This window comes from Hesperophylax consimilis, chromosome 15 (genome assembly GCF_061612785.1).
Source record: "Hesperophylax consimilis isolate HC1 chromosome 15, BYU_Hcon_1.0, whole genome shotgun sequence".
NCBI classification, from domain to species: Eukaryota; Metazoa; Arthropoda; class Insecta; order Trichoptera; family Limnephilidae; genus Hesperophylax; species Hesperophylax consimilis.
The window spans coordinates 36,037,484-36,056,207 of record NC_142850.1 but is presented as its reverse complement, the minus strand read 5'-3'; the positions used below and the strand labels follow the sequence as shown (position 1 = coordinate 36,056,207).

Genomic DNA, 18,724 nt, shown 5'->3' with positions numbered 1-18,724 from the left:
ATAGAAATATTAATTTTTCATGTTAATCTTTAAATGCCTATTCAATTAATTGTTAGACATATAATACTAAGCTCGATCAGAAAACAAAATCAAAAATTAAATAAATGTATTATTAAAAAAGTATCTACCCTTAAAAATTGGATGTAAACAATTCATTAGTTTTATTAGGCATAATTTTTAATAGGAAATCAAGATGAAGCTTCTCTGATACGTGTATTATAACTGGGGCCTACTCAAATATATTAAAATAAGATAATAATGGCTCTTTCACACCATTATTTCACTTAAAGATAGATGTGGGTTAGGTAGGTGTAGGTATATGTTTAACTGTGTGAAATGTATCATTTTGTAGTTCAGATAAATTATCTTGTTTTGAAAAACTGATTTAGCCATTTCGAAGACACCTACCCTATAGATACAGATAATAAGAATAAAAAATTGTAGAAATTTCTGTTCGTGAAAAATCTTCTCAATTTTTCTAGGTTCGAGTTCTCAATTGGGCGTGAAATGTCTCCAAAATCTTCGATTTCACACCATTCTAGTTCAAATCTGTTCTGTGTGTTGCGTGGTGTGGTGTTGGGATATATGGTGTTGTGTCGGGTTGCACCTCCAGCTCCAGGGTCGTGTTAGGGTCACGGTGTCAGTCTCCCCTCCCGGACCACTTACTGAGTTGTCAGTTAAGCGCTTTTCATATTAACATAAACAGTCTCGGATTAATCTGCGACCACAGCGAGCCGAGGTGGGAACATGATGGAAACACTCTCGCAAGCAGGGTGACTCGTGACGGGGGTAACGTGTACATTATTTATTTATTTTGTTCGGCAACAAAATAGTTATTTAACCAATTCAACCAGCACATATCAAAAAATCAACATTAAAATTATCAGTCCTCTAATGTACAATCACTGTAACAATATGATGTATTATTGTTCTATTTTGTTAAATTATTATTGTCATAATAAAATAATTAAAACACTTTGTTTTTACCACGATAATCTTTATTTTTTATATAAAGTCAACATGTTTCGAGAACGATGTTCTCTTCATCAGGACAATTAATGTACTAAAAACTAAATTGTCAAGTATATAGAGACAGGTGTGGGTAGAAAAGGAAGTAGTTTGGGGGGGGTGGTTGAGGGAAGGGGTGAGAGGTGGAAAGGGGAGGTGCTTAGAAGATCAAAGACAAAAAATTACAATGGAAATATGTTTAAGACAGGGTTATTCACAAATATAATATTCAAACTAATTTTGTGAATAACCCTGTCTTAATTCCATTTTAATTTTTTGTCTTTGATCTTCTACGCACCTCCCCTTTCCACCTCTCACCCCACCCCACAACCCCCCCCCCCACACTACTTCCTTTTCTACCCACACCTGTCTCTATATACTTGACAATTTAGTTTTTAGTACATTAATTGTCCTGATGAAGAGAACATCGTTCTCGAAACATGTTGAATTTATATAAAAAATAAAGATTATCGTGGTAAAAACAAAGTGTTTTTATTATTTTATTAATAAAATGGTGCCACAAAGTGAATTTGCAAAATTTGAAGAAGTATTATTGTCATGTTTGTTCATATTATATAGCTATATTATGTAGCTAGAAAGTGTGTGAAAGTGCTATTTTAATATTTCTTTAACAGTAAAAAAACTATAAAATGTTGTTTTTATGGGTCTACTCTCTTTTAAGAACATTTGTTCTAGCATAGAAAAACGTTACAAGAAGAATGGTACTATTGAATGAAATTTTTAAAATATATGTTTATTATAAATAATATAGAGGGGCCTTTAAAGCTACATTACAGCCCATTATAACAATTAAAAGAATAATTATTAAAATTATTCTTAAAAAAACCATACAACTTCCCAACTTTAGAGCTATTTCAGGAATGTAATGTACCAACTATCACAGAATTGTATAAAATAAACGCCATAATAATATAGGTTCATCTAAAAAGACGCTGTTTGGATTGCATTTAGTTCGGGTTGAATCTTGCGATCATACATAAAGATAGTTGCCAAAAAAATGTGCTGTGAAAAAATGAAGACAATGTTAGTAGTTCTTATTCGAAGTATGATACAGTTCAAAGTGACGGAGGGGAATAGGGTCCCATTAGTTCAGTTGGTAGAGCATTGTCCCGGAAAGACAAGGGTCCTGGGTTCGAGCCCCAGATGTGACCTTCTGATTTTTCTGTTTCAGATTTTCGTTTAGAAATCACTAATATTTATTTATTATTTGTTTAAATGTGTATGTTATGTAATGATTTATTTATGTTATGTTCATGGTATGTTTGTGTTATAATTATTTTTATGTTTTATAATCACATTTGTTTACTCTCATATGCTGTGTTTGCTTATAAGATTTCCAATTTCATACTTCTGTTTAAAAAAAAAGCTACTATTTTTAGAAAAATCTTTGGTTAAATAACGAAAAGCGCCCAATTGTACACAGGTTCCTATTTTTATAATTTTGTGATAACCTACTGTTATCAACTCTGCACCGTTTATGTTAAATATGTTATGTTATGTTTATGTTATGTTTGGTTTATATATGTTACGTTATGTTAATTGTATATGGCCAATATCACCCCTAATGGGCGAAAGCCAAAATAAAGAATTAAAAAAAAAATATATATATATATATTTATTTAATGATTACATTTTCCTGAAAAGAAAAAAAATAGAAGTGGTTAAAATTTTTATATTTAAAAAAAACGAATACCTATATTTAAAAATCTAAAGTGGCACAATTTAAGAACTAAAGAAGAACACTGTTGGTACCTACAATTAAGTTCCTGCTTTGAAAACATGTTTACGTCCTGAAATCAAAACCAAATATTTACATTTCTCAAATTTAAAACTTGTATATGTAATGACATAACACGGTATTTTCCAATAATTACAAAACATTGTTTTTTTTCTATCCCATGGTCATAAGCCAATACAAATACTCTCCGATATCACAACAATTTAATTATTGTTTTGAAAAACATTAACTTGGCATACCTATTGCATATAAATAATATATTTCCCCGTTTTCTATTAATGACCACACCTTTACATAGTTGAAAATGTCAGAATAATAAAGAAATTATTTAATAATGTTATTAAATTTGATTTATATTATATTTAAAAAAAATGAAACTTAGTTCTACAAATTAAACACAAAACAATTAAAAGCTATGTAAAGTTGTGAATCCATTTTTTTTTTAAATAGTTGATTGAAAGGGTAGAGCCGCCACTGCATACAGGTAATATCCAGTCGTAGTTATGACTTGCTGCGAAGCTAAATATAAATACATAAAAAAATAAAAGGTCTTATCTGGTGGATGACGCGATTACTTGTTTTAGCCCCCAGGACTTAGATCTTGTGTACACATAAATGAAGGGTATATATTCATAAATACATTAGTGTCCACAACTGTCAGTTAGTGGCTTGTCGTGATTTTACACATACACAAAGCAAGTTTTAACAATCACCAGATTCAATTTATTTAATGTTAAAACAGCTTTGGGATTATTGCTTCATATACCTACGTCCCGTACTCAATATTACCATACCTTTCCTTCTTACACTTAATTTTCTGGCTTTTCTTAATTCGTAAAACCACTTTTCTTTGATACAAAAGCTTAGTATGCGTTTTGATAAATAATTCTAAATCCAGAATAATAATTTACAACTGATTCCTAGTTTTGACAATTTATTTACAAGCATTTTATGTCAAACCTTACCAAACACTTGTGTATTTAATAAGTTATTATAGTTCGAGCATCGTCCAGTGTGAAAAATAAATTAAACAAACCATAACAAAAGACAGCGTTTGCTTGTATTTTTTATACTTAACTGAGGTCCAAAGCTGAGAATTCTTACTGGGTATTTCGGTCGGAAACGCAGAAACAATAGAAGAAGAACACGGCCAATATAAGTGTATTTATTATCAACAAAACAAACAATACAATGTTCGTAAGGATTATTATAGTAGTATGTATATGGTTCTTAGTATAATGCATGAATAGAATAATATCTACATAAGATTTGAATCCTCGAAACTACAATCCGAATAAACAATTAAGGACACATATTATATTATTATAGAAATGCAAAATATTAGGCCTCAAGATGGAATAAAAGAAGGTGAATTAATAAGCTAAAAACTAGTAAATTTACATTTTATTATTCGGCCGTTTGTTCTAATTGACTCAATCTCAAATCATCTTTACATTTTAAAAGAGTTAGACCATTTCTTTTATCTACACCACCTAGTTTATACAAATTTTATTAAACATTTTACACAAAATTAGGTAACGTTTAAGATTGCATTTTAAGCAAAACGCGCATACCTAACATTAACGTTCTATAGCGAGATTACATATTCCTCACTTCTGGAAGTTTCAGATAACATTTCAAGCTCAAATTAACATATTCTAAAAAAAATACATTTGGTACACTTAGTACATTCGCAACAAACATACATACATGGTTTATACTCTCATGGCGCTCCGAACCAAATTGAACAACGGTGTAGTATTTCTAAACATATTATAACATGAAAACTATTTAGTAAATCCAGGTATTAAGGTCTGTTGGATGTTTAATGCATTTTAAAACACAGTAAGACGATGACAAGGCAACTTCATATAATTCAAAGATTCAGTGATGTTCAATTGTGCTGAAGTAATTAAATTATTTAAAATTTGTTTGTTTGCAAAAGTAGCAGTATTGAATTTGTTCAAAAATAATGAAAGAAATATCTATACATACAATTATTCACATACTTTATTAAGGTACTCTGGATTTTAATTGGTGTATTTGTTTGAAATAAATGTGCATGCTAATCTTACGTACATTCGTTGTAATAAATAGAACTAAACATTAAGTACTGACTATCCACGATAACTTGGTGTTGGGAACATTTTGGTTTCACATTCGTGAAAAAGTCACTTCTCTGAACACAAACCAACGATGGATATATTTGGGAACGATAAACTGTTGAAAGTAACTAAGTTATTATAAATTCTACCTACGAATATTAAACCTTAATGAAAAGACATTTTATCTTTCAGAACCCCCCATTCGTAACGCGCACTTAAATAAACATTTAAAAGCATTTCTTCAAAATATATTTCAGGTTATATGTATTTATATATTTTATTTTTGCCTGAAAGCATGTTACAACGGTGCTTTCTTTATATTTTACGAAGAGATATTATTAAATACGATTAACTATATTGAATGTAAACATTTATTTGTTTTGGGTTTATTTTTCAACATTTTATTACTGTTACAAACATTTACTTACTCATCGAATACGCGTTAACAATAGTCTTAACAGAATTTGTCAAATTCAAAGCTTTTTTAATATTATTATTGACAAACTTTAATAATATATGAAAAATAAATATTATAACGTTATTTTAAACATTCGAGCACATTATGAAACAAATTATTTTGAAAAATGCAAAACACTAGAGAAAATAACATGATTTGCCTAAAAAATCTCAAACAAGACGATTATAAATCTTATTCGAGAAGCTCTAACATTGAGTAAAAAATAGACTTCGATAGACATACGTAATATCAATAATACACTAAGGGTTATAATAATTAATCAAACCGCAAGAAAAAAACTACTGATAAAAGCGGTTTTTGACTGAAAGTATTTCCCCTCTACTAATAACACAATCTTAGCTTATTTCCCAATCTCAATATCTTTAACAATCTCTTACAAAACAAGTGGATAAAGTAATGATTATGTCTAGATGAGTTGAAGCCAGCGTTAACCCCAAGAAATGTAGTATGAAGAGCAAATGTAGTGAATAGTTAGAAGTTTTATTACGAACTGTATTATACACATAATTTTATATCGCTAATGAATCCACCTATTAAACTTAACATTATGTATTTGGTGATGGCTTCTGGTGTGATGATTGAAACAAATTGTGTCTACAGGAAGTTTCCTAGAAAAATACAAACATATTAAAGTTTTGCTTACATAAAGCGTGTAAATATATTTAATTTTTCTTTAAAAGCTTATCATTTTGAGTAATGTATTCAAAAAATACAAAAAAATGTCTTTGTCCATTTTAAATGTGATATAAAAATAATATATACTTAGTTATTTTACCTGATTTGTGTAATTTTATATTATTTCAACATCGACAACACATATGTTATTATTCTAAAATTTAACATTGATGTACAACAGATAGATAACTAAACATCGCACACGAGTGTATATTTTATGCCAATTTTGTCAAAATAAGCGTACATAGTATTAATATATACGTTATTTTATACAGAAATATTAAACATGGAGTAGGTTTTGGTTTATGAAGCTTTATATGACAGTATTCTACAAGTCAAAAATATCCAAGGAATTTCAAACTAATTTAATCAATTTTGATATTACGCATTTACTTATGTTTTGATAGAGGTAGGGCAAATATCAATCATTTATACTTCTACCCAATTCACTCAAAATTATTTCCCACAATTTACGGTTTTTTGTGTTGGTATATTTGCGTAGAATCCATATCTAACAAACGTACCAACATCATCCCTAAGGGGTAGACAGATAGGATGAAACGTCACGCAACTATGTTTCTTTTCCTAGATTCACATTCATGTTCTGTCTCATACATGATATTTTGGTTTGGCTTTTTACATGGCCTTACTCAAGTATTCCAGTAAGTTGATCGTGCTACATAATATGTCTTACATATGTCTTTTTACATGGCCCTACTCAAGTATTTCAGTAAGTTGATCGTGCTACATATGCCTTTTTACATGGCCCTACTCAAGTATTTCAGTAAGTTGATCGTGCTACATATGTCTTACATATGTCTTTTTACATGGCCCTACTCAAGTATTTCAGTAAATTGATCGTGCTACATATGTCTTACTGGGACCTCTCAGACTCCTGCATTCATCCACTTGTTTAATTAACTAATCTGCATGTTTAAAATCATCTAAGCATCCAACATTTGTTTTCATCACACTTTACTATTTTTAGATCTTTATTTAATTGTTAAGTGTAGAAGCACACCACTTAAAAAAAACTTCGTTCAGAATTTCTTTATAAATATATTTGTGAATTAAATTTTTATTACTTTTAAAATAGGAGATGAGGCTAACCATCGCCAAAAATATTACAAAACAGCGCAGACCCGTGAAAAACCAAGGGATATTATAATAACATTTAAAAAACAAATATTATCAATTTTCATCAGAGAGAATTTGAGAGACTATCATAAATTATCTTATTAATTAGTGAATTTGAAAATTCACAAAATCTGTCAAAAATTTAAAAATAAATTCACATGTAAAATATAAAATAAATGATAATTATTATTATTAATAGGTTCCTGTCAACTTTATGGCTTTTTTGAATTCACATACTTTTGAAAATTTCAAAACAAATTTGAGTTCATATTGAACACAAATAATTTCACGCAGTTTTATTTTACTTCACGCACCGACAACCGAAATAAGTATTTTTGATGTTGGATACATCATTTGTTTTTTTTTAACCTTCACATGTGGACATGTGCTTAATCTCAATGACGCGTTTCAAAGGAAAGTTAGTTAAGGTACGTGGTATAATTATCATTCCTTGGATATGTTTGTCCTGCAGTCGGTGCGTTGGTTACTTACCCTTTTCCGTCGGCAGTACACTCTGTGTGCCGTTACCAATATCGACGTTGGTTTTCCCAAGCAAGTTATCAACGCCCAACGCCGAAGTGCCTCGGTAACGCACTAATTCAACATTGACTTTATGTTATCACCTGAAAGGCGATAAGCAGCGCGATGGAAGACATGTCAAGAATGAGGGCCGGAGACAAGGGGACTAATACTAGGTGACAAAACTTTCATTCACCATTTAATGTCATCATTTTTAATTAGATGAAATAAATTTCGGCATTATAAAAATATATTATGAACTATTATTTCAAATGTTTACTACCTGATATAATACAAATAAATATTGCTCAAGTAATAGAACACTTTAATCATTTGATCTTTCCTATTCTAAAGAAAGTCATTTCTTATAAAAATCCACCCAGTGTAAAATAGTCCTAAACGACATTTTTTTATATTACGGTTCATTACAAACCTATTAATCTTTTTTCCTTATTTATTTAAAAAAATATATTTTCCGGTTAAATTGACAGTGTAAATTAGTCCCAAATGACAATCCGAGTATATCACAGTTTTAAATTCACATAAATGTTATAAAAAATAAACTGATTTTTTGGCTTAAAACTATCCTAATATAAGGGTATTGGTAAAGAATGACTGATTTCCTTGATCAAGCCAGCAAGTGAGCAGTCTTAAATGCATATAAATGTATTTAGACATATAAAATGACACATTAAAAGAAAAAAATCTTTAATTACTTGTAACATCTCCCGCTAGTTACTTCAAAATTGACTGTTTTTCATTTATTAAAATTTTAAATTAGATAGACAGTATATTGTCGGAAACATTGATATAAAATTACCATTTTTAATTTTTTTAATTTCCCACACAAATAAACGAAAAAACTAAAAAAAATATATTAACTTCAAATTTATTTTGAATGACATTGTTGCAATTGTAAAAAGTTCTGTTTTCTCGAAACATCTGTTTTTACCAAAATAAATCACTTGTAACATTATTCTGAATGGACCATAAAAATACGGATCTACTTAGTCGAACACGGACATCATTCCATCAATCTATAAGTATAACTGATTAAGTAAATATTCATACTGTCAATTTAAAAAAAAATAATGTATTCATAATAACTAAGCAATTTTGGTGATTGAAAAATATTTGTCACATAGCAAAAGTCACCCTCGGCCCCGGCAGTAGCGGAAGCATCAGCAGTCGGGGAAACTCAGTAGAAAAGTAACATTTATCTCGGGTTATACACAAGGATTATACATTCATGATACTACGTCATCTAAAGCACATCAACAAAGACACATTACAACAAACATCTCAGCTAAAACAACAGCCAACTCAGTCGGATGGGTCGAGATATAGAAGAATCCTCACAGAATTAGTAAGGATTGTAGTAGAGTTGTTGAAAGTGTTAAAAATGCACATATTCATTTTATAGAGGCAGAAAGAAGTATTAACAAATAGATTATTAGAAAACGTGGTGTCAATTGAAATAGAGCTTATTATGTGAATATCCAAGTAGAGTGTAAATTAGTTTGAATTATGTTGTATGTCAAATGCATGATTAACAGTATATTCTATGAATTTAACGATAGTGGTAATTTGTACTAATTTGCATGGTTTTTATGAGAATGTTTTTTTTAACTTTAGCTCGCCTATGTCATATTTAAGGGTGGTGTATAAAGGGTTTCTTAAGGAAGGAAGAAGAAGAAAATCTGGGAAGGAATAGTATGAGGGGTCAGTGTATCTAGGAGTAACGGATGTTTGTATTCATCCCTCCCACTGCGGAGAAAGGCAATGGGTCGAGAGAGTACTGCGGAAGAGATAAAAGATCTCCCTAAACCAGTCTCTCCAAATCCGGCCCGCCACACATGAGTAGCCAAGACCTTAACCAAGACCAACCCAAAATCCTCACCTTAGAACCCGAGCACCCCTGCTAAGCCATCTAACATAGCAAACCACTCGGAGTGACTTCAGAGATATTGATAATTAGTTAGTAATGTATGTTAATTTGTACGGTTTTCGTTATGAGGAGAACAATTTATGTGATAGGAAACTCTCAACTTGATTAACTTTGTAATTATAATATTCATATAACTTGTCTACTAGCTTTATGACAATCGTCTCTTTGCCATAAGACATTACAACAGATTTTAGAAATTAAGATCATTGTTATGAACAGGTGACAACTGGCTAAATAAGAAAAGTCTTGAATAACCTGATGGTCTGTAAGGCAGTGATGTTACCTGGATATTATGTACAGAAGTGTATGTGTCGTAAATAGTATTTGTGATAGTGTGTTTCTGCTAGTTTGGTTTCTAAAAATAATACTTTTGAAAAATTGTCACAAACGTTACTTTTCGCCCGTTTTTCCCATTATTATATTATTATCAAAAGGTGTTTATTTATCAAAATATTTCCTAAAATCAGAGAAGATAATTAAACACATTGAAGTAGAAATTTGATAAATATTCAATTTATTTTCATTAACGTCAATTTGAAATAAATAAACTTTAAATATTAACCTGAAATGTGTAAAATTGTTTTTTTTGTAGGAGAGTAAAGATTGGTTATTCTGAAATAAAACACACGTTAAATGGTAATTTTTCAGAACTGTCTTCGGGTAGCTAAATTCTAGCCATGCATAAGTCTTCATGAAAAAGAAACGTTGTATTGGCTCTTTATCGGATACATAATAATTACACTGTAAGATGAAAGCATCTCAAATTCAGCATATATAATTTTAATACGTTTCCTTTTCATGTAATTCTCTAGGTCCACGTCTAGAAACAGTAATTTACATTGATTTTATCTAATATCCATAGTGAGATCAAACGTGATAATTTGTCTCAAACAATACATAATGTCTTCCTGCAGCATCTTCAGAAGTTACTATGCATTCAAAATACGATAAATTGCACAGCAAAATTCCTCACAAGACGATCTAGTTTTAATAGAAACAGCGGGTATAGCTTCAGTTAGATCTCATAGTAGAATAATTGAAGGGAAGTACGTACATACATAGAGGCTTCACAAAATGGTAATGATTTTATACTAACATTAAAAAGTGTCATCGTCACTGAAGAGATACGGGTATTATGGGAGTGTTTGTGTAACCAAAGAAAGATAAATTATGGGAATGTTTGTGTAACTAAAGAAAGATAAATTATGGGAATGTTTGTGTAACCAAAGAAAGATAAATTATGGGAATGTTTGTGTAACCAAAGAAAGATAAATTATGTGAATGTTTGTGTAACCAAAGAAAGATAAATTTGGAAAAGATTACTCAAGATGGTTTGAAAGTGAAATATGTAAATACGAATGTAAGAGAGAGCGCGCTATGTAGATGTGTTCAAGTGCATCTCTATAATTGTAGTTTTGTTCAACTGCTCTGAATGTAGTTATAAGAAGGCTATAATAATATACCTCATTACAAATAATCGTTAAGGTAAGCACAATACATACTCTTCTCCTATGTGGGTTATATATATTTTTAAATGGAAATTTTACTTCATGGTTACAGATCCCCTAAAATATTATTTACATTTCACATATTTGTAAAATCTCATGTGGGCGTATAAAATTAGTATGAATTTAAAAAAAACAATAAATGGTAAATATGCGTTATTTTTACTAGCAGTTTTGAAAATATTAAAACACGACTTATTTAAAAAAGAGCAGAAACAACTGACAACTGTCTTAAGTAGCATAATTTAAAGAAACATTGTGAAATTTATTTATACCAGGTTAAATAACACAATAAAATTTGTTTTATAATTATTTGAGAATTTCATGTAATTACTTTTTCAACTTGTCCAATAAAAGAGATTTTCTTAAAAAATAAACTTAATTTTTTTAGAATTTAAAAGCTTAAGGTGTTCAAGGGAAGTATGTTATGTTTCTGTAAACATTTAAAATGCGGGATCTTTTTGAGGTTTGTCCATTAAAGATACTTTAGGCTCAACAGGAAATGTACACTGTACATTAACCAATAGTATGAAGTTAGTTTTAATCGTTGATAAGTGCAATTTCGGGTGATTTTTATGTTGTGTAATAAATTAAATGTAATTACATCCACATGTATCTACTCGTCTCATCCCCACAACTTTCTTTTGCCTCAATTTCTCTTTTACAATACACCCCAATTAAAGCAGTTAGACATTGGTGCCTTGCTTTTATCATTAAAAAGGTTTAGTATAGGTCAACAATATGCATGAACATACACCTTTACGATGTATTTTCCAAACGTCACTGAGAAACCGTTTGATGTTTTGTTTATGCCCACTTATTGTTATTATATTATTATCAAACGAAAATGCCACAAGAAGTACGAAAACAATTATCGAATTTAAAAAGTCGAAAATCTTAAAGTATGTTATTTTTTTAAATAAAAAATGAACGTTTTTTTCGTTTCCACTAGAATTTTCTATTGTAAGGTAAAACAAGTTTTAAAGATGCTATACGCAAGCAATGCATTTGTTATTACTGGGTTCGACTCAAATCTGGTTGCGACACCATTAAACTGATATATTATTTAGATGTCATTGAAAATTTCTGCCGTTATCATCATGACGAATAAGTTTGCTTAGCACCTGTATTTTCCCACACATTTAAAATTAAATTTTCCTACGAACATCAGTTCATAATGTAAAATCATCACCATTTTGCGAGCACATTAAAAGCACAGTCAACAAGGAACATGTAAGCAGAAGTTTTGGGTTATGGTAATCACGTGAAGGCAACAACATGGATGCTTCTAACAGAGTAGAACTAGAATAAAGGGGAATCTTACCAAACAGTAGACCGATTACTACAACTCCGATGACGCCCATGATTATCATCATCTGAAACATTTACAACAAAAACTTTAATAAAATCTATTAAAGAAATCTTCAGTAAAAGCAATTTTTTTATAATTTTGCTAACTTTTTTCATATTTTTTGTGAGTTAAGACAACATTATTTTTTTATTATTTTCAAACTAGTGCATAGCTAATTATTTTCTTTAAATACATTCATCCCTAACGTCAAATATGCATGAATTTTATTGATGTGTGTCAAAAATTCATTTTATCCTTATTGAATCAAATTTCCTTATGCATTTCCTGTTTAGTGATTATATTAGCTTCGCTAAAATATTATGGGTAGTTTTACACGGAGAACAAAGAGTATTGCTAATTTACGAAGAATAAATATTAAAACTCGTAATCCGGTTAAAAATGGGATTGTAGTTCCTTAAGAAATGAATTGATAGGTTTCCTGTTAACCTTTTAGAAAAAATTAAAATATTATCACGATATCGGAACACGTGTTCAGAAAAATCTAAATATTTTGGCATTTCATCATTACATATTATCAAGGCAAATGCAGGTACATGAATACGTGCTCCGATATATTAGGATTCTACTTAAAGTTTATCAGGAAACGCCTGCATATAATTTCACTAGCAAAAAAAAAACATTTCAACTAGCGCCATTGTTCAAAAAACACAAGTGTGAATAGCTAATAAAAAATCTGGATATCATTTGAAATGACAATAGCTTTATGATTGAATAATTATTGCATTGTGTCAATAAAATAGGAATAGTGGGGAGTTGCTCTCAGAGTGCATAATACTAGATAAACAAGTCGCTTCTATCATTTTACATAATGTAAGTAATGTTTTATAAACCGTTGTTCTCCCAAAAATGAAATTAATTTACTTGATTCAAGTTTACACAAGAGTGAACATTTTAATTTATTTATTTCCCACAGTGAAAATAATATTGCGTGTCTTTATTGTTCAGAGGATTTTCATTACATTACAAATTTATACAGCCACGTTAAAGTTTCAAAGGTTGGAGGTCATAAAACTGTATGTATTAGATTAGATTTGAGGTATTTTTTAAAATAGTCTGTTGTTTTATATAACCTAACCTAACCTAACTTTATAGATTGTTGAAGAAGATAAACAATAAGGGTTCATCTGTAAAACATATTTTTTCAATTGTATCATCAGTTTTTTTTAATACTAACCTTTAGATTTTGTAGCCAGAATTTATTTTTTAATTTGCCGGCTTGCTGCTCGAACTGTGACGCTCCTTGCTGCAGGGCGTCTAAGTAAATAAAAAATATTCAACATAAGTTTGAAGGGGTAAAGTGAAAAATGATCGACTTCACGGTTCTGAATCCCTGAGTCAATTTTAAAGTCACATAATTCTGGCGTTACAAAAATGAATGGTAGAGTTTCATAAATAGGTTATGTAAATATTGTTATGTTAGTGAAAAAAAGTTGAAAGATTTACAGAAAAGTATACCAGAGAAGCCTAGTTGATGCAAGAGTTAAATCTCTGTCTTTTCTCGTCGCATCAGCTGTATTGCAATTCCTACGTAAGTGGAGATTTTTTTCTTATCCTCAATAGCAACGATACAATTCTATGTTAATCCGGCTTACCTGCTCTGTCGTCAAGCTCTGATAATTTTTGATCTCTTTCTAACACCTTCTCGACATTTGTTTTCATGATATCCACCACCTAGAAAATAGAAAAAGACATTATGTAATTAAAATTTTAAAAATACCCAAATAGAAAACAATCACCACTTATAAGTGGCTAATTTCAATTATCTCGTTGAATTTTTTTGTCTTTAATACATATTCACACTTACATAAATGTTTATGATCTAACATTTCAAAACATAAATGTACTGAATATTTGGGAATTTTGAATCTTTCGGGCTAAAATATAAGAAGATGGAGAGTAAGATCTTAGAGATACATGAGTTAATAATACTGTACAAGGCGATGGTTATGAGTAGGCTTGAGAGGTCGGTGAAGTATTCATTCATGTTGGAGATGTTTCAGAAGAAATTTCTGAGATTTCTCTACATGAGGGAGCATACTTACTACCCGTAGTTTTATTCTAATGATTTTCTCTTAGGTTTGCTCGTAATGAACCATCTGCGGGTCAGAAGGAATGTTCATTATGCACACTCCTCGATGCTTCACATTTCTTTAAACTGATTCGAGGAAGTTTATAAAACTCGACTATCATGGAGAGTATTCATTTATATGTTACCGATAGTTATCTCCGTCACCGACAGCACTGTCTTTTCATCTCCCCCAGTTTGCAGGACTAACTTGTCAATAGTCATGGGTAGGGAGAGCAATCTTATTGTTAAACACAATTATTTGACATCAATGAAGCAGAGTTTAAACAGCAATCTTTTTTGCGGCTCGTTTAAAACCTGGTTTTTATCTATCTGTTTCTGTTCTTACACTAATTCATAATTTTTGTTAAAAACATTTTTTTTTTTTAAATGAATAAAACAATTTATTTGAAGCTTTGATTTGCTTTGAGCTTCAATCTCGAGACATTCCAATTGATGAAACTGAGAGCAAACACCTTCCCTCCAGTCTAGAGTCTAGCAAAGTAGTTGGTTGGTTGTTTGGTTGGTTGGTTACCTCATCGACTTGCGCCTGTGTCTGTTGAAGCCGACGCTGCGCCGCGATCTGTTGAGGGGTGCGCGGCCCGCCCACAATCTCTCCATCCGCTCCTGTCTCCGGTGCCGCTGGAGCCAATCCGCCTTCCGCTGCCCTGGAAACATAACCAACAAACCTCATATTATTCTTTTTTTAAACATACATTTTCGAAATCAAAATTTAATGAGCGATCTCAGAAACTCTGGAACGCGATGCATCTTCCTTTCTGAGACCTGCTTATTCGTTCTTCCAGCTTCTCTTTTCGACAGACAAGACCTGATTTAAATATTTTATCATTTATTATCGGAATTCTTAAGTCTTCTATTTTCAAATTAAATAATCATTGCATGCCGGCATTTGACGGCCTCTGTAATCGTGGGGTGAAGCTCTTGACGCGGGTTCAAATGCCTGCATGAGCAAGTGCATATTATATATTGAAAAAAAGTGATATTCCACAAACAATTCATTTTAAAATAACATATAGCCTTTTTTTATTTGTTTTTGGGGTGTTATGCCGTGTTGCGCTAACTCTTTCTTTAGCCAACGTTTCGGATAACGTTACAGTGATGTGACATATTAAACATATAGCATATTTTCCAGAGTAGAAAATACTTCCAAGACCACCATTCAGAATTTGAAAAATGGCTTGAAATGGCATTAGCCGTATTTGTTGGCCAGATTCCCTTCTCGTTCCCCTTCCCACTGCCTCAGCGTCACATCTTACCCCCGTTGGGATGCAACAATTACAGGTGCCATAGTCTCACTGGCTCCAGACGACTGGGAGCGATTGGGACTCTTGTTCTGTGTTTATATTTAAAAAACTATTATTTAAATACCACTTGTTTTAGGTATGGAACACATAGGAATAGGGAGCATCGATCAAAAAAGCCCTTCTGATGTAAATCGTTTTAGTGAAAAGTTCCTCTGGAAGTTCTGGGAAATTTTTATTGTAAATGCTATTCTAATTCCATGTTTTTAGTATACCTTCCATCTTATTGTCTACTCATTCTTTCCTAATGAATAAGAATCCCAATAAATGGGTCCCACCCTCTTTACAAAGTTCTACTAATTCTTCCGGTCTATCTTTGAACGCTGACCCCGCGGAGTTACCTGATTTATTCGTAAGCTTAAAGCCCTTTCTCTTCTTCTGCGTAACTTAATCATTCCAACCATGATACGTTTTTCGGACTGTCACTTCCATTTTCCAAGTCCCAAGGTGAACAAAAAATTTGAAAAAGGACACTTCACAGCCAGTTTGATGATAATTTCTTCATATGGTCCCTAAATTATAACGATATTTTTATCTCCAATTCATTAACAAGATGTTCAAACATCAACACAAATCAAATGCTCCAGAAATAAAGTTCCCCGTTTCAACTCTTAATCAATTAGGTACATATTCGAAAGTCGCTCAAGTATTTTAATTTAATAGGTGATCTTGAACGTTTTATGTCCTAGTAAATTTACTCAATTTGCTTTTAAAAATCCTAAGTACGCTCGCATTCTCACAATAACAAATGTTCGCAATATTTCTTAACTGTTGCATTCGCTTATTCATGCCCCCAATTTAGCAAACAATATTATTATTTTCTAAACGTCAGTCATTACTGCCCTACCTCAGTGTCTTCCAATAAAGCCCAGTCTCCTTATGCAATTACAGACTCCATCCCCTAAGTGCCTTTACCCTCTAATATAAACTTCCCACACCAAATATTCAACAACCTCCAAAATGGACTTACTTGTATTTTAAAGAAATCCATCTTTCAGTATTTTTAGCAGCTCATTTCCACGACAAATCGAATACAGTCTTTCATCCCAGTGGATAAAACTATTTTAACCTACGATATTACTCGGTTTTAATAATTATTTCCTCAAATTAAATCAAAAATTAACCAGAAAGACAACTGACCCTTTCAGCCAACCATGTGAGATTTAATCCTTTAAGAAGTCACTTCAATTCCTGAAGAATAACTTATTTTGAGATTAGAGAGAGATACATATAATGCAAAATATAATAGTATTGCATTTTCCGTAGAAATCTCAAGAGGCATTTAGAATGTAATTCTTATTGCGTAGAATTGCAAGTGGTGGATTGATTTTTCGTTGCAGCCGATGACGTAGCCACACCTAAGGAACAAAATCGTCACACGAATCGACTACCAACACCTTTAGATGTCAGAAATTCTCCGATCAAATTTACTGAAACGCAACGAAATCGGCAAATCTTTGATTAAGTTTGGTAAATAAAACGGAAGATAAAAGTGTAAATGACTTACATTGAAAATGCTCCGAGATGCAAGTCACGTATGAAAGACAATAAGATACTGAATGGAAGCAAAAGGTTCGTACGTCATGAAATCCCAAACACATGAGCACATTTATGAATGAAATCGATAAAGGTTAAACATTTTATTAACCTTTTCCCGGGACCCTAATTACATAAGAAAACATTTGTTCCACGATCATCTGTTTTTGGAGTTGTTCCAGATATATTTTTTTATATTTTTCCCCATCCCATTTAAAGCGAGCTAGCTTGACTGATGTCATATTATGATTCACCATGGAATGGAACATCCCATGCCGCATTAAAAACATGAAAATAATCGATGCGGTCAGTCTACGTAGAGATTTTAATGCTTATTGTGAAATTAATTTTTTCCCCTAGCATTAAATTAAAGGTCAATATTATTTGTTTACAAAATGCTGATAATTAGGCGTTTAATGTGGAAATACAGTTATGTTAACAGAAAAACAACCATATACATTATACATCCCCTATTAAGGGGTCAAGGATCGCACTATTAAAAAAATACTAGCGATTTCAGCTCCTGAAACAATATTAAATAATGGAAATAGAATGGTCTTCTTACACGTATTAAATTGATGATGTAATTAAAATGATGTAAGGTACTTTTTTCAATAAGAAAGAAAATATTTTCTTTACAGAAAAGCCACCACGTACAACCCTTTTAAAATGGTCAGGGATCGAATTTATTCAATAGTTTCACGTGACTTAAAATCTCCGACAGAATTTGGGACTAATGCACTTTTTAAACGAGATATTTTAAAATATCATTTGAGAACGTGTATAAATTAAAAATTTTAATATGTTTTAATCAGTTTTGACATAGTTAAACACTGTAGTACATGTAATGATTTTTTATGGAAAAAATTGCAAGCATTACTTACATCTTTTATGGAATGAATAGAGTTGTTTCGTAAATAATAAGGCTCCAAGCCTCGGCTATCACCAACACTTATCACTTAGCTGGTCACTGAACAAAACTGGGACAGTATCGCGAATTCGTTTGAGTGTTTCGGTGAATTTGGTGAATTTGAGTAGAATATTGAATGGAGAAAAATGGATCTGCCTTACAAACCGTTCGAGGCGTTTACGGAAAGCAAACGTACAGTCGGAGAATGGAGTTCCGAACCACGCACACGTATAGCTGGGCAGAGCTTTTCAAACAAACCTCCATTCGTCCAAATATTACTCAGAAAATACTTTTAAAATATTCATTTATAATTAACTCATTAATCAACTTTGCCCAGGTCTCAACTCTCAATTAATTATCAATACGCTGTATTATTTTATGACGG

General features: G+C 31.3%; 1 protein-coding gene across 3 annotated transcripts; it reads right to left on the bottom strand.

Moving 5' to 3' along the window:
* Positions 1–3,916: 3,916 nt before the first annotated feature.
* Positions 3,917–18,525, bottom strand: nSyb (neuronal Synaptobrevin). Of its 3 annotated transcripts, none has more exons than XR_016303280.1 (7): positions 18,314–18,525; positions 15,107–15,239; positions 14,099–14,177; positions 13,681–13,760; positions 12,459–12,510; positions 7,655–7,785; positions 3,917–5,958 (listed from the first exon to the last, which is right to left on the bottom strand). XR_016303280.1 is itself a non-coding variant. In XM_089640142.1 (7 exons), coding segments are annotated over exons 1-7 (462 nt in total). In that variant the 5' UTR covers positions 18,316–18,525; the 3' UTR covers positions 3,917–5,944. The 3 variants fall into 3 exon arrangements, 2 of the variants coding, with proteins under 2 accessions (XP_089496268.1, XP_089496269.1); XM_089640142.1 differs by having other exon boundaries at positions 7,655–7,756; XM_089640143.1 differs by lacking the exon at positions 7,655–7,785.
* Positions 18,526–18,724: the final 199 nt, after the last annotated feature.

Coding starts and splice junctions, on each gene's coding strand:
- nSyb (XM_089640142.1), bottom strand. Junction 14,178..15,106: donor CACAGGCGCAAGTCGATGAG/GTAACCAACCAA, acceptor TCTATTTTCTAG/GTGGTGGATATCATGAAAAC. Junction 7,757..12,458: donor AGTAATCGGTCTACTGTTTG/GTAAGATTCCCC, acceptor ATGTTGAATTAG/TGCGTTACCGAGGCACTTCG.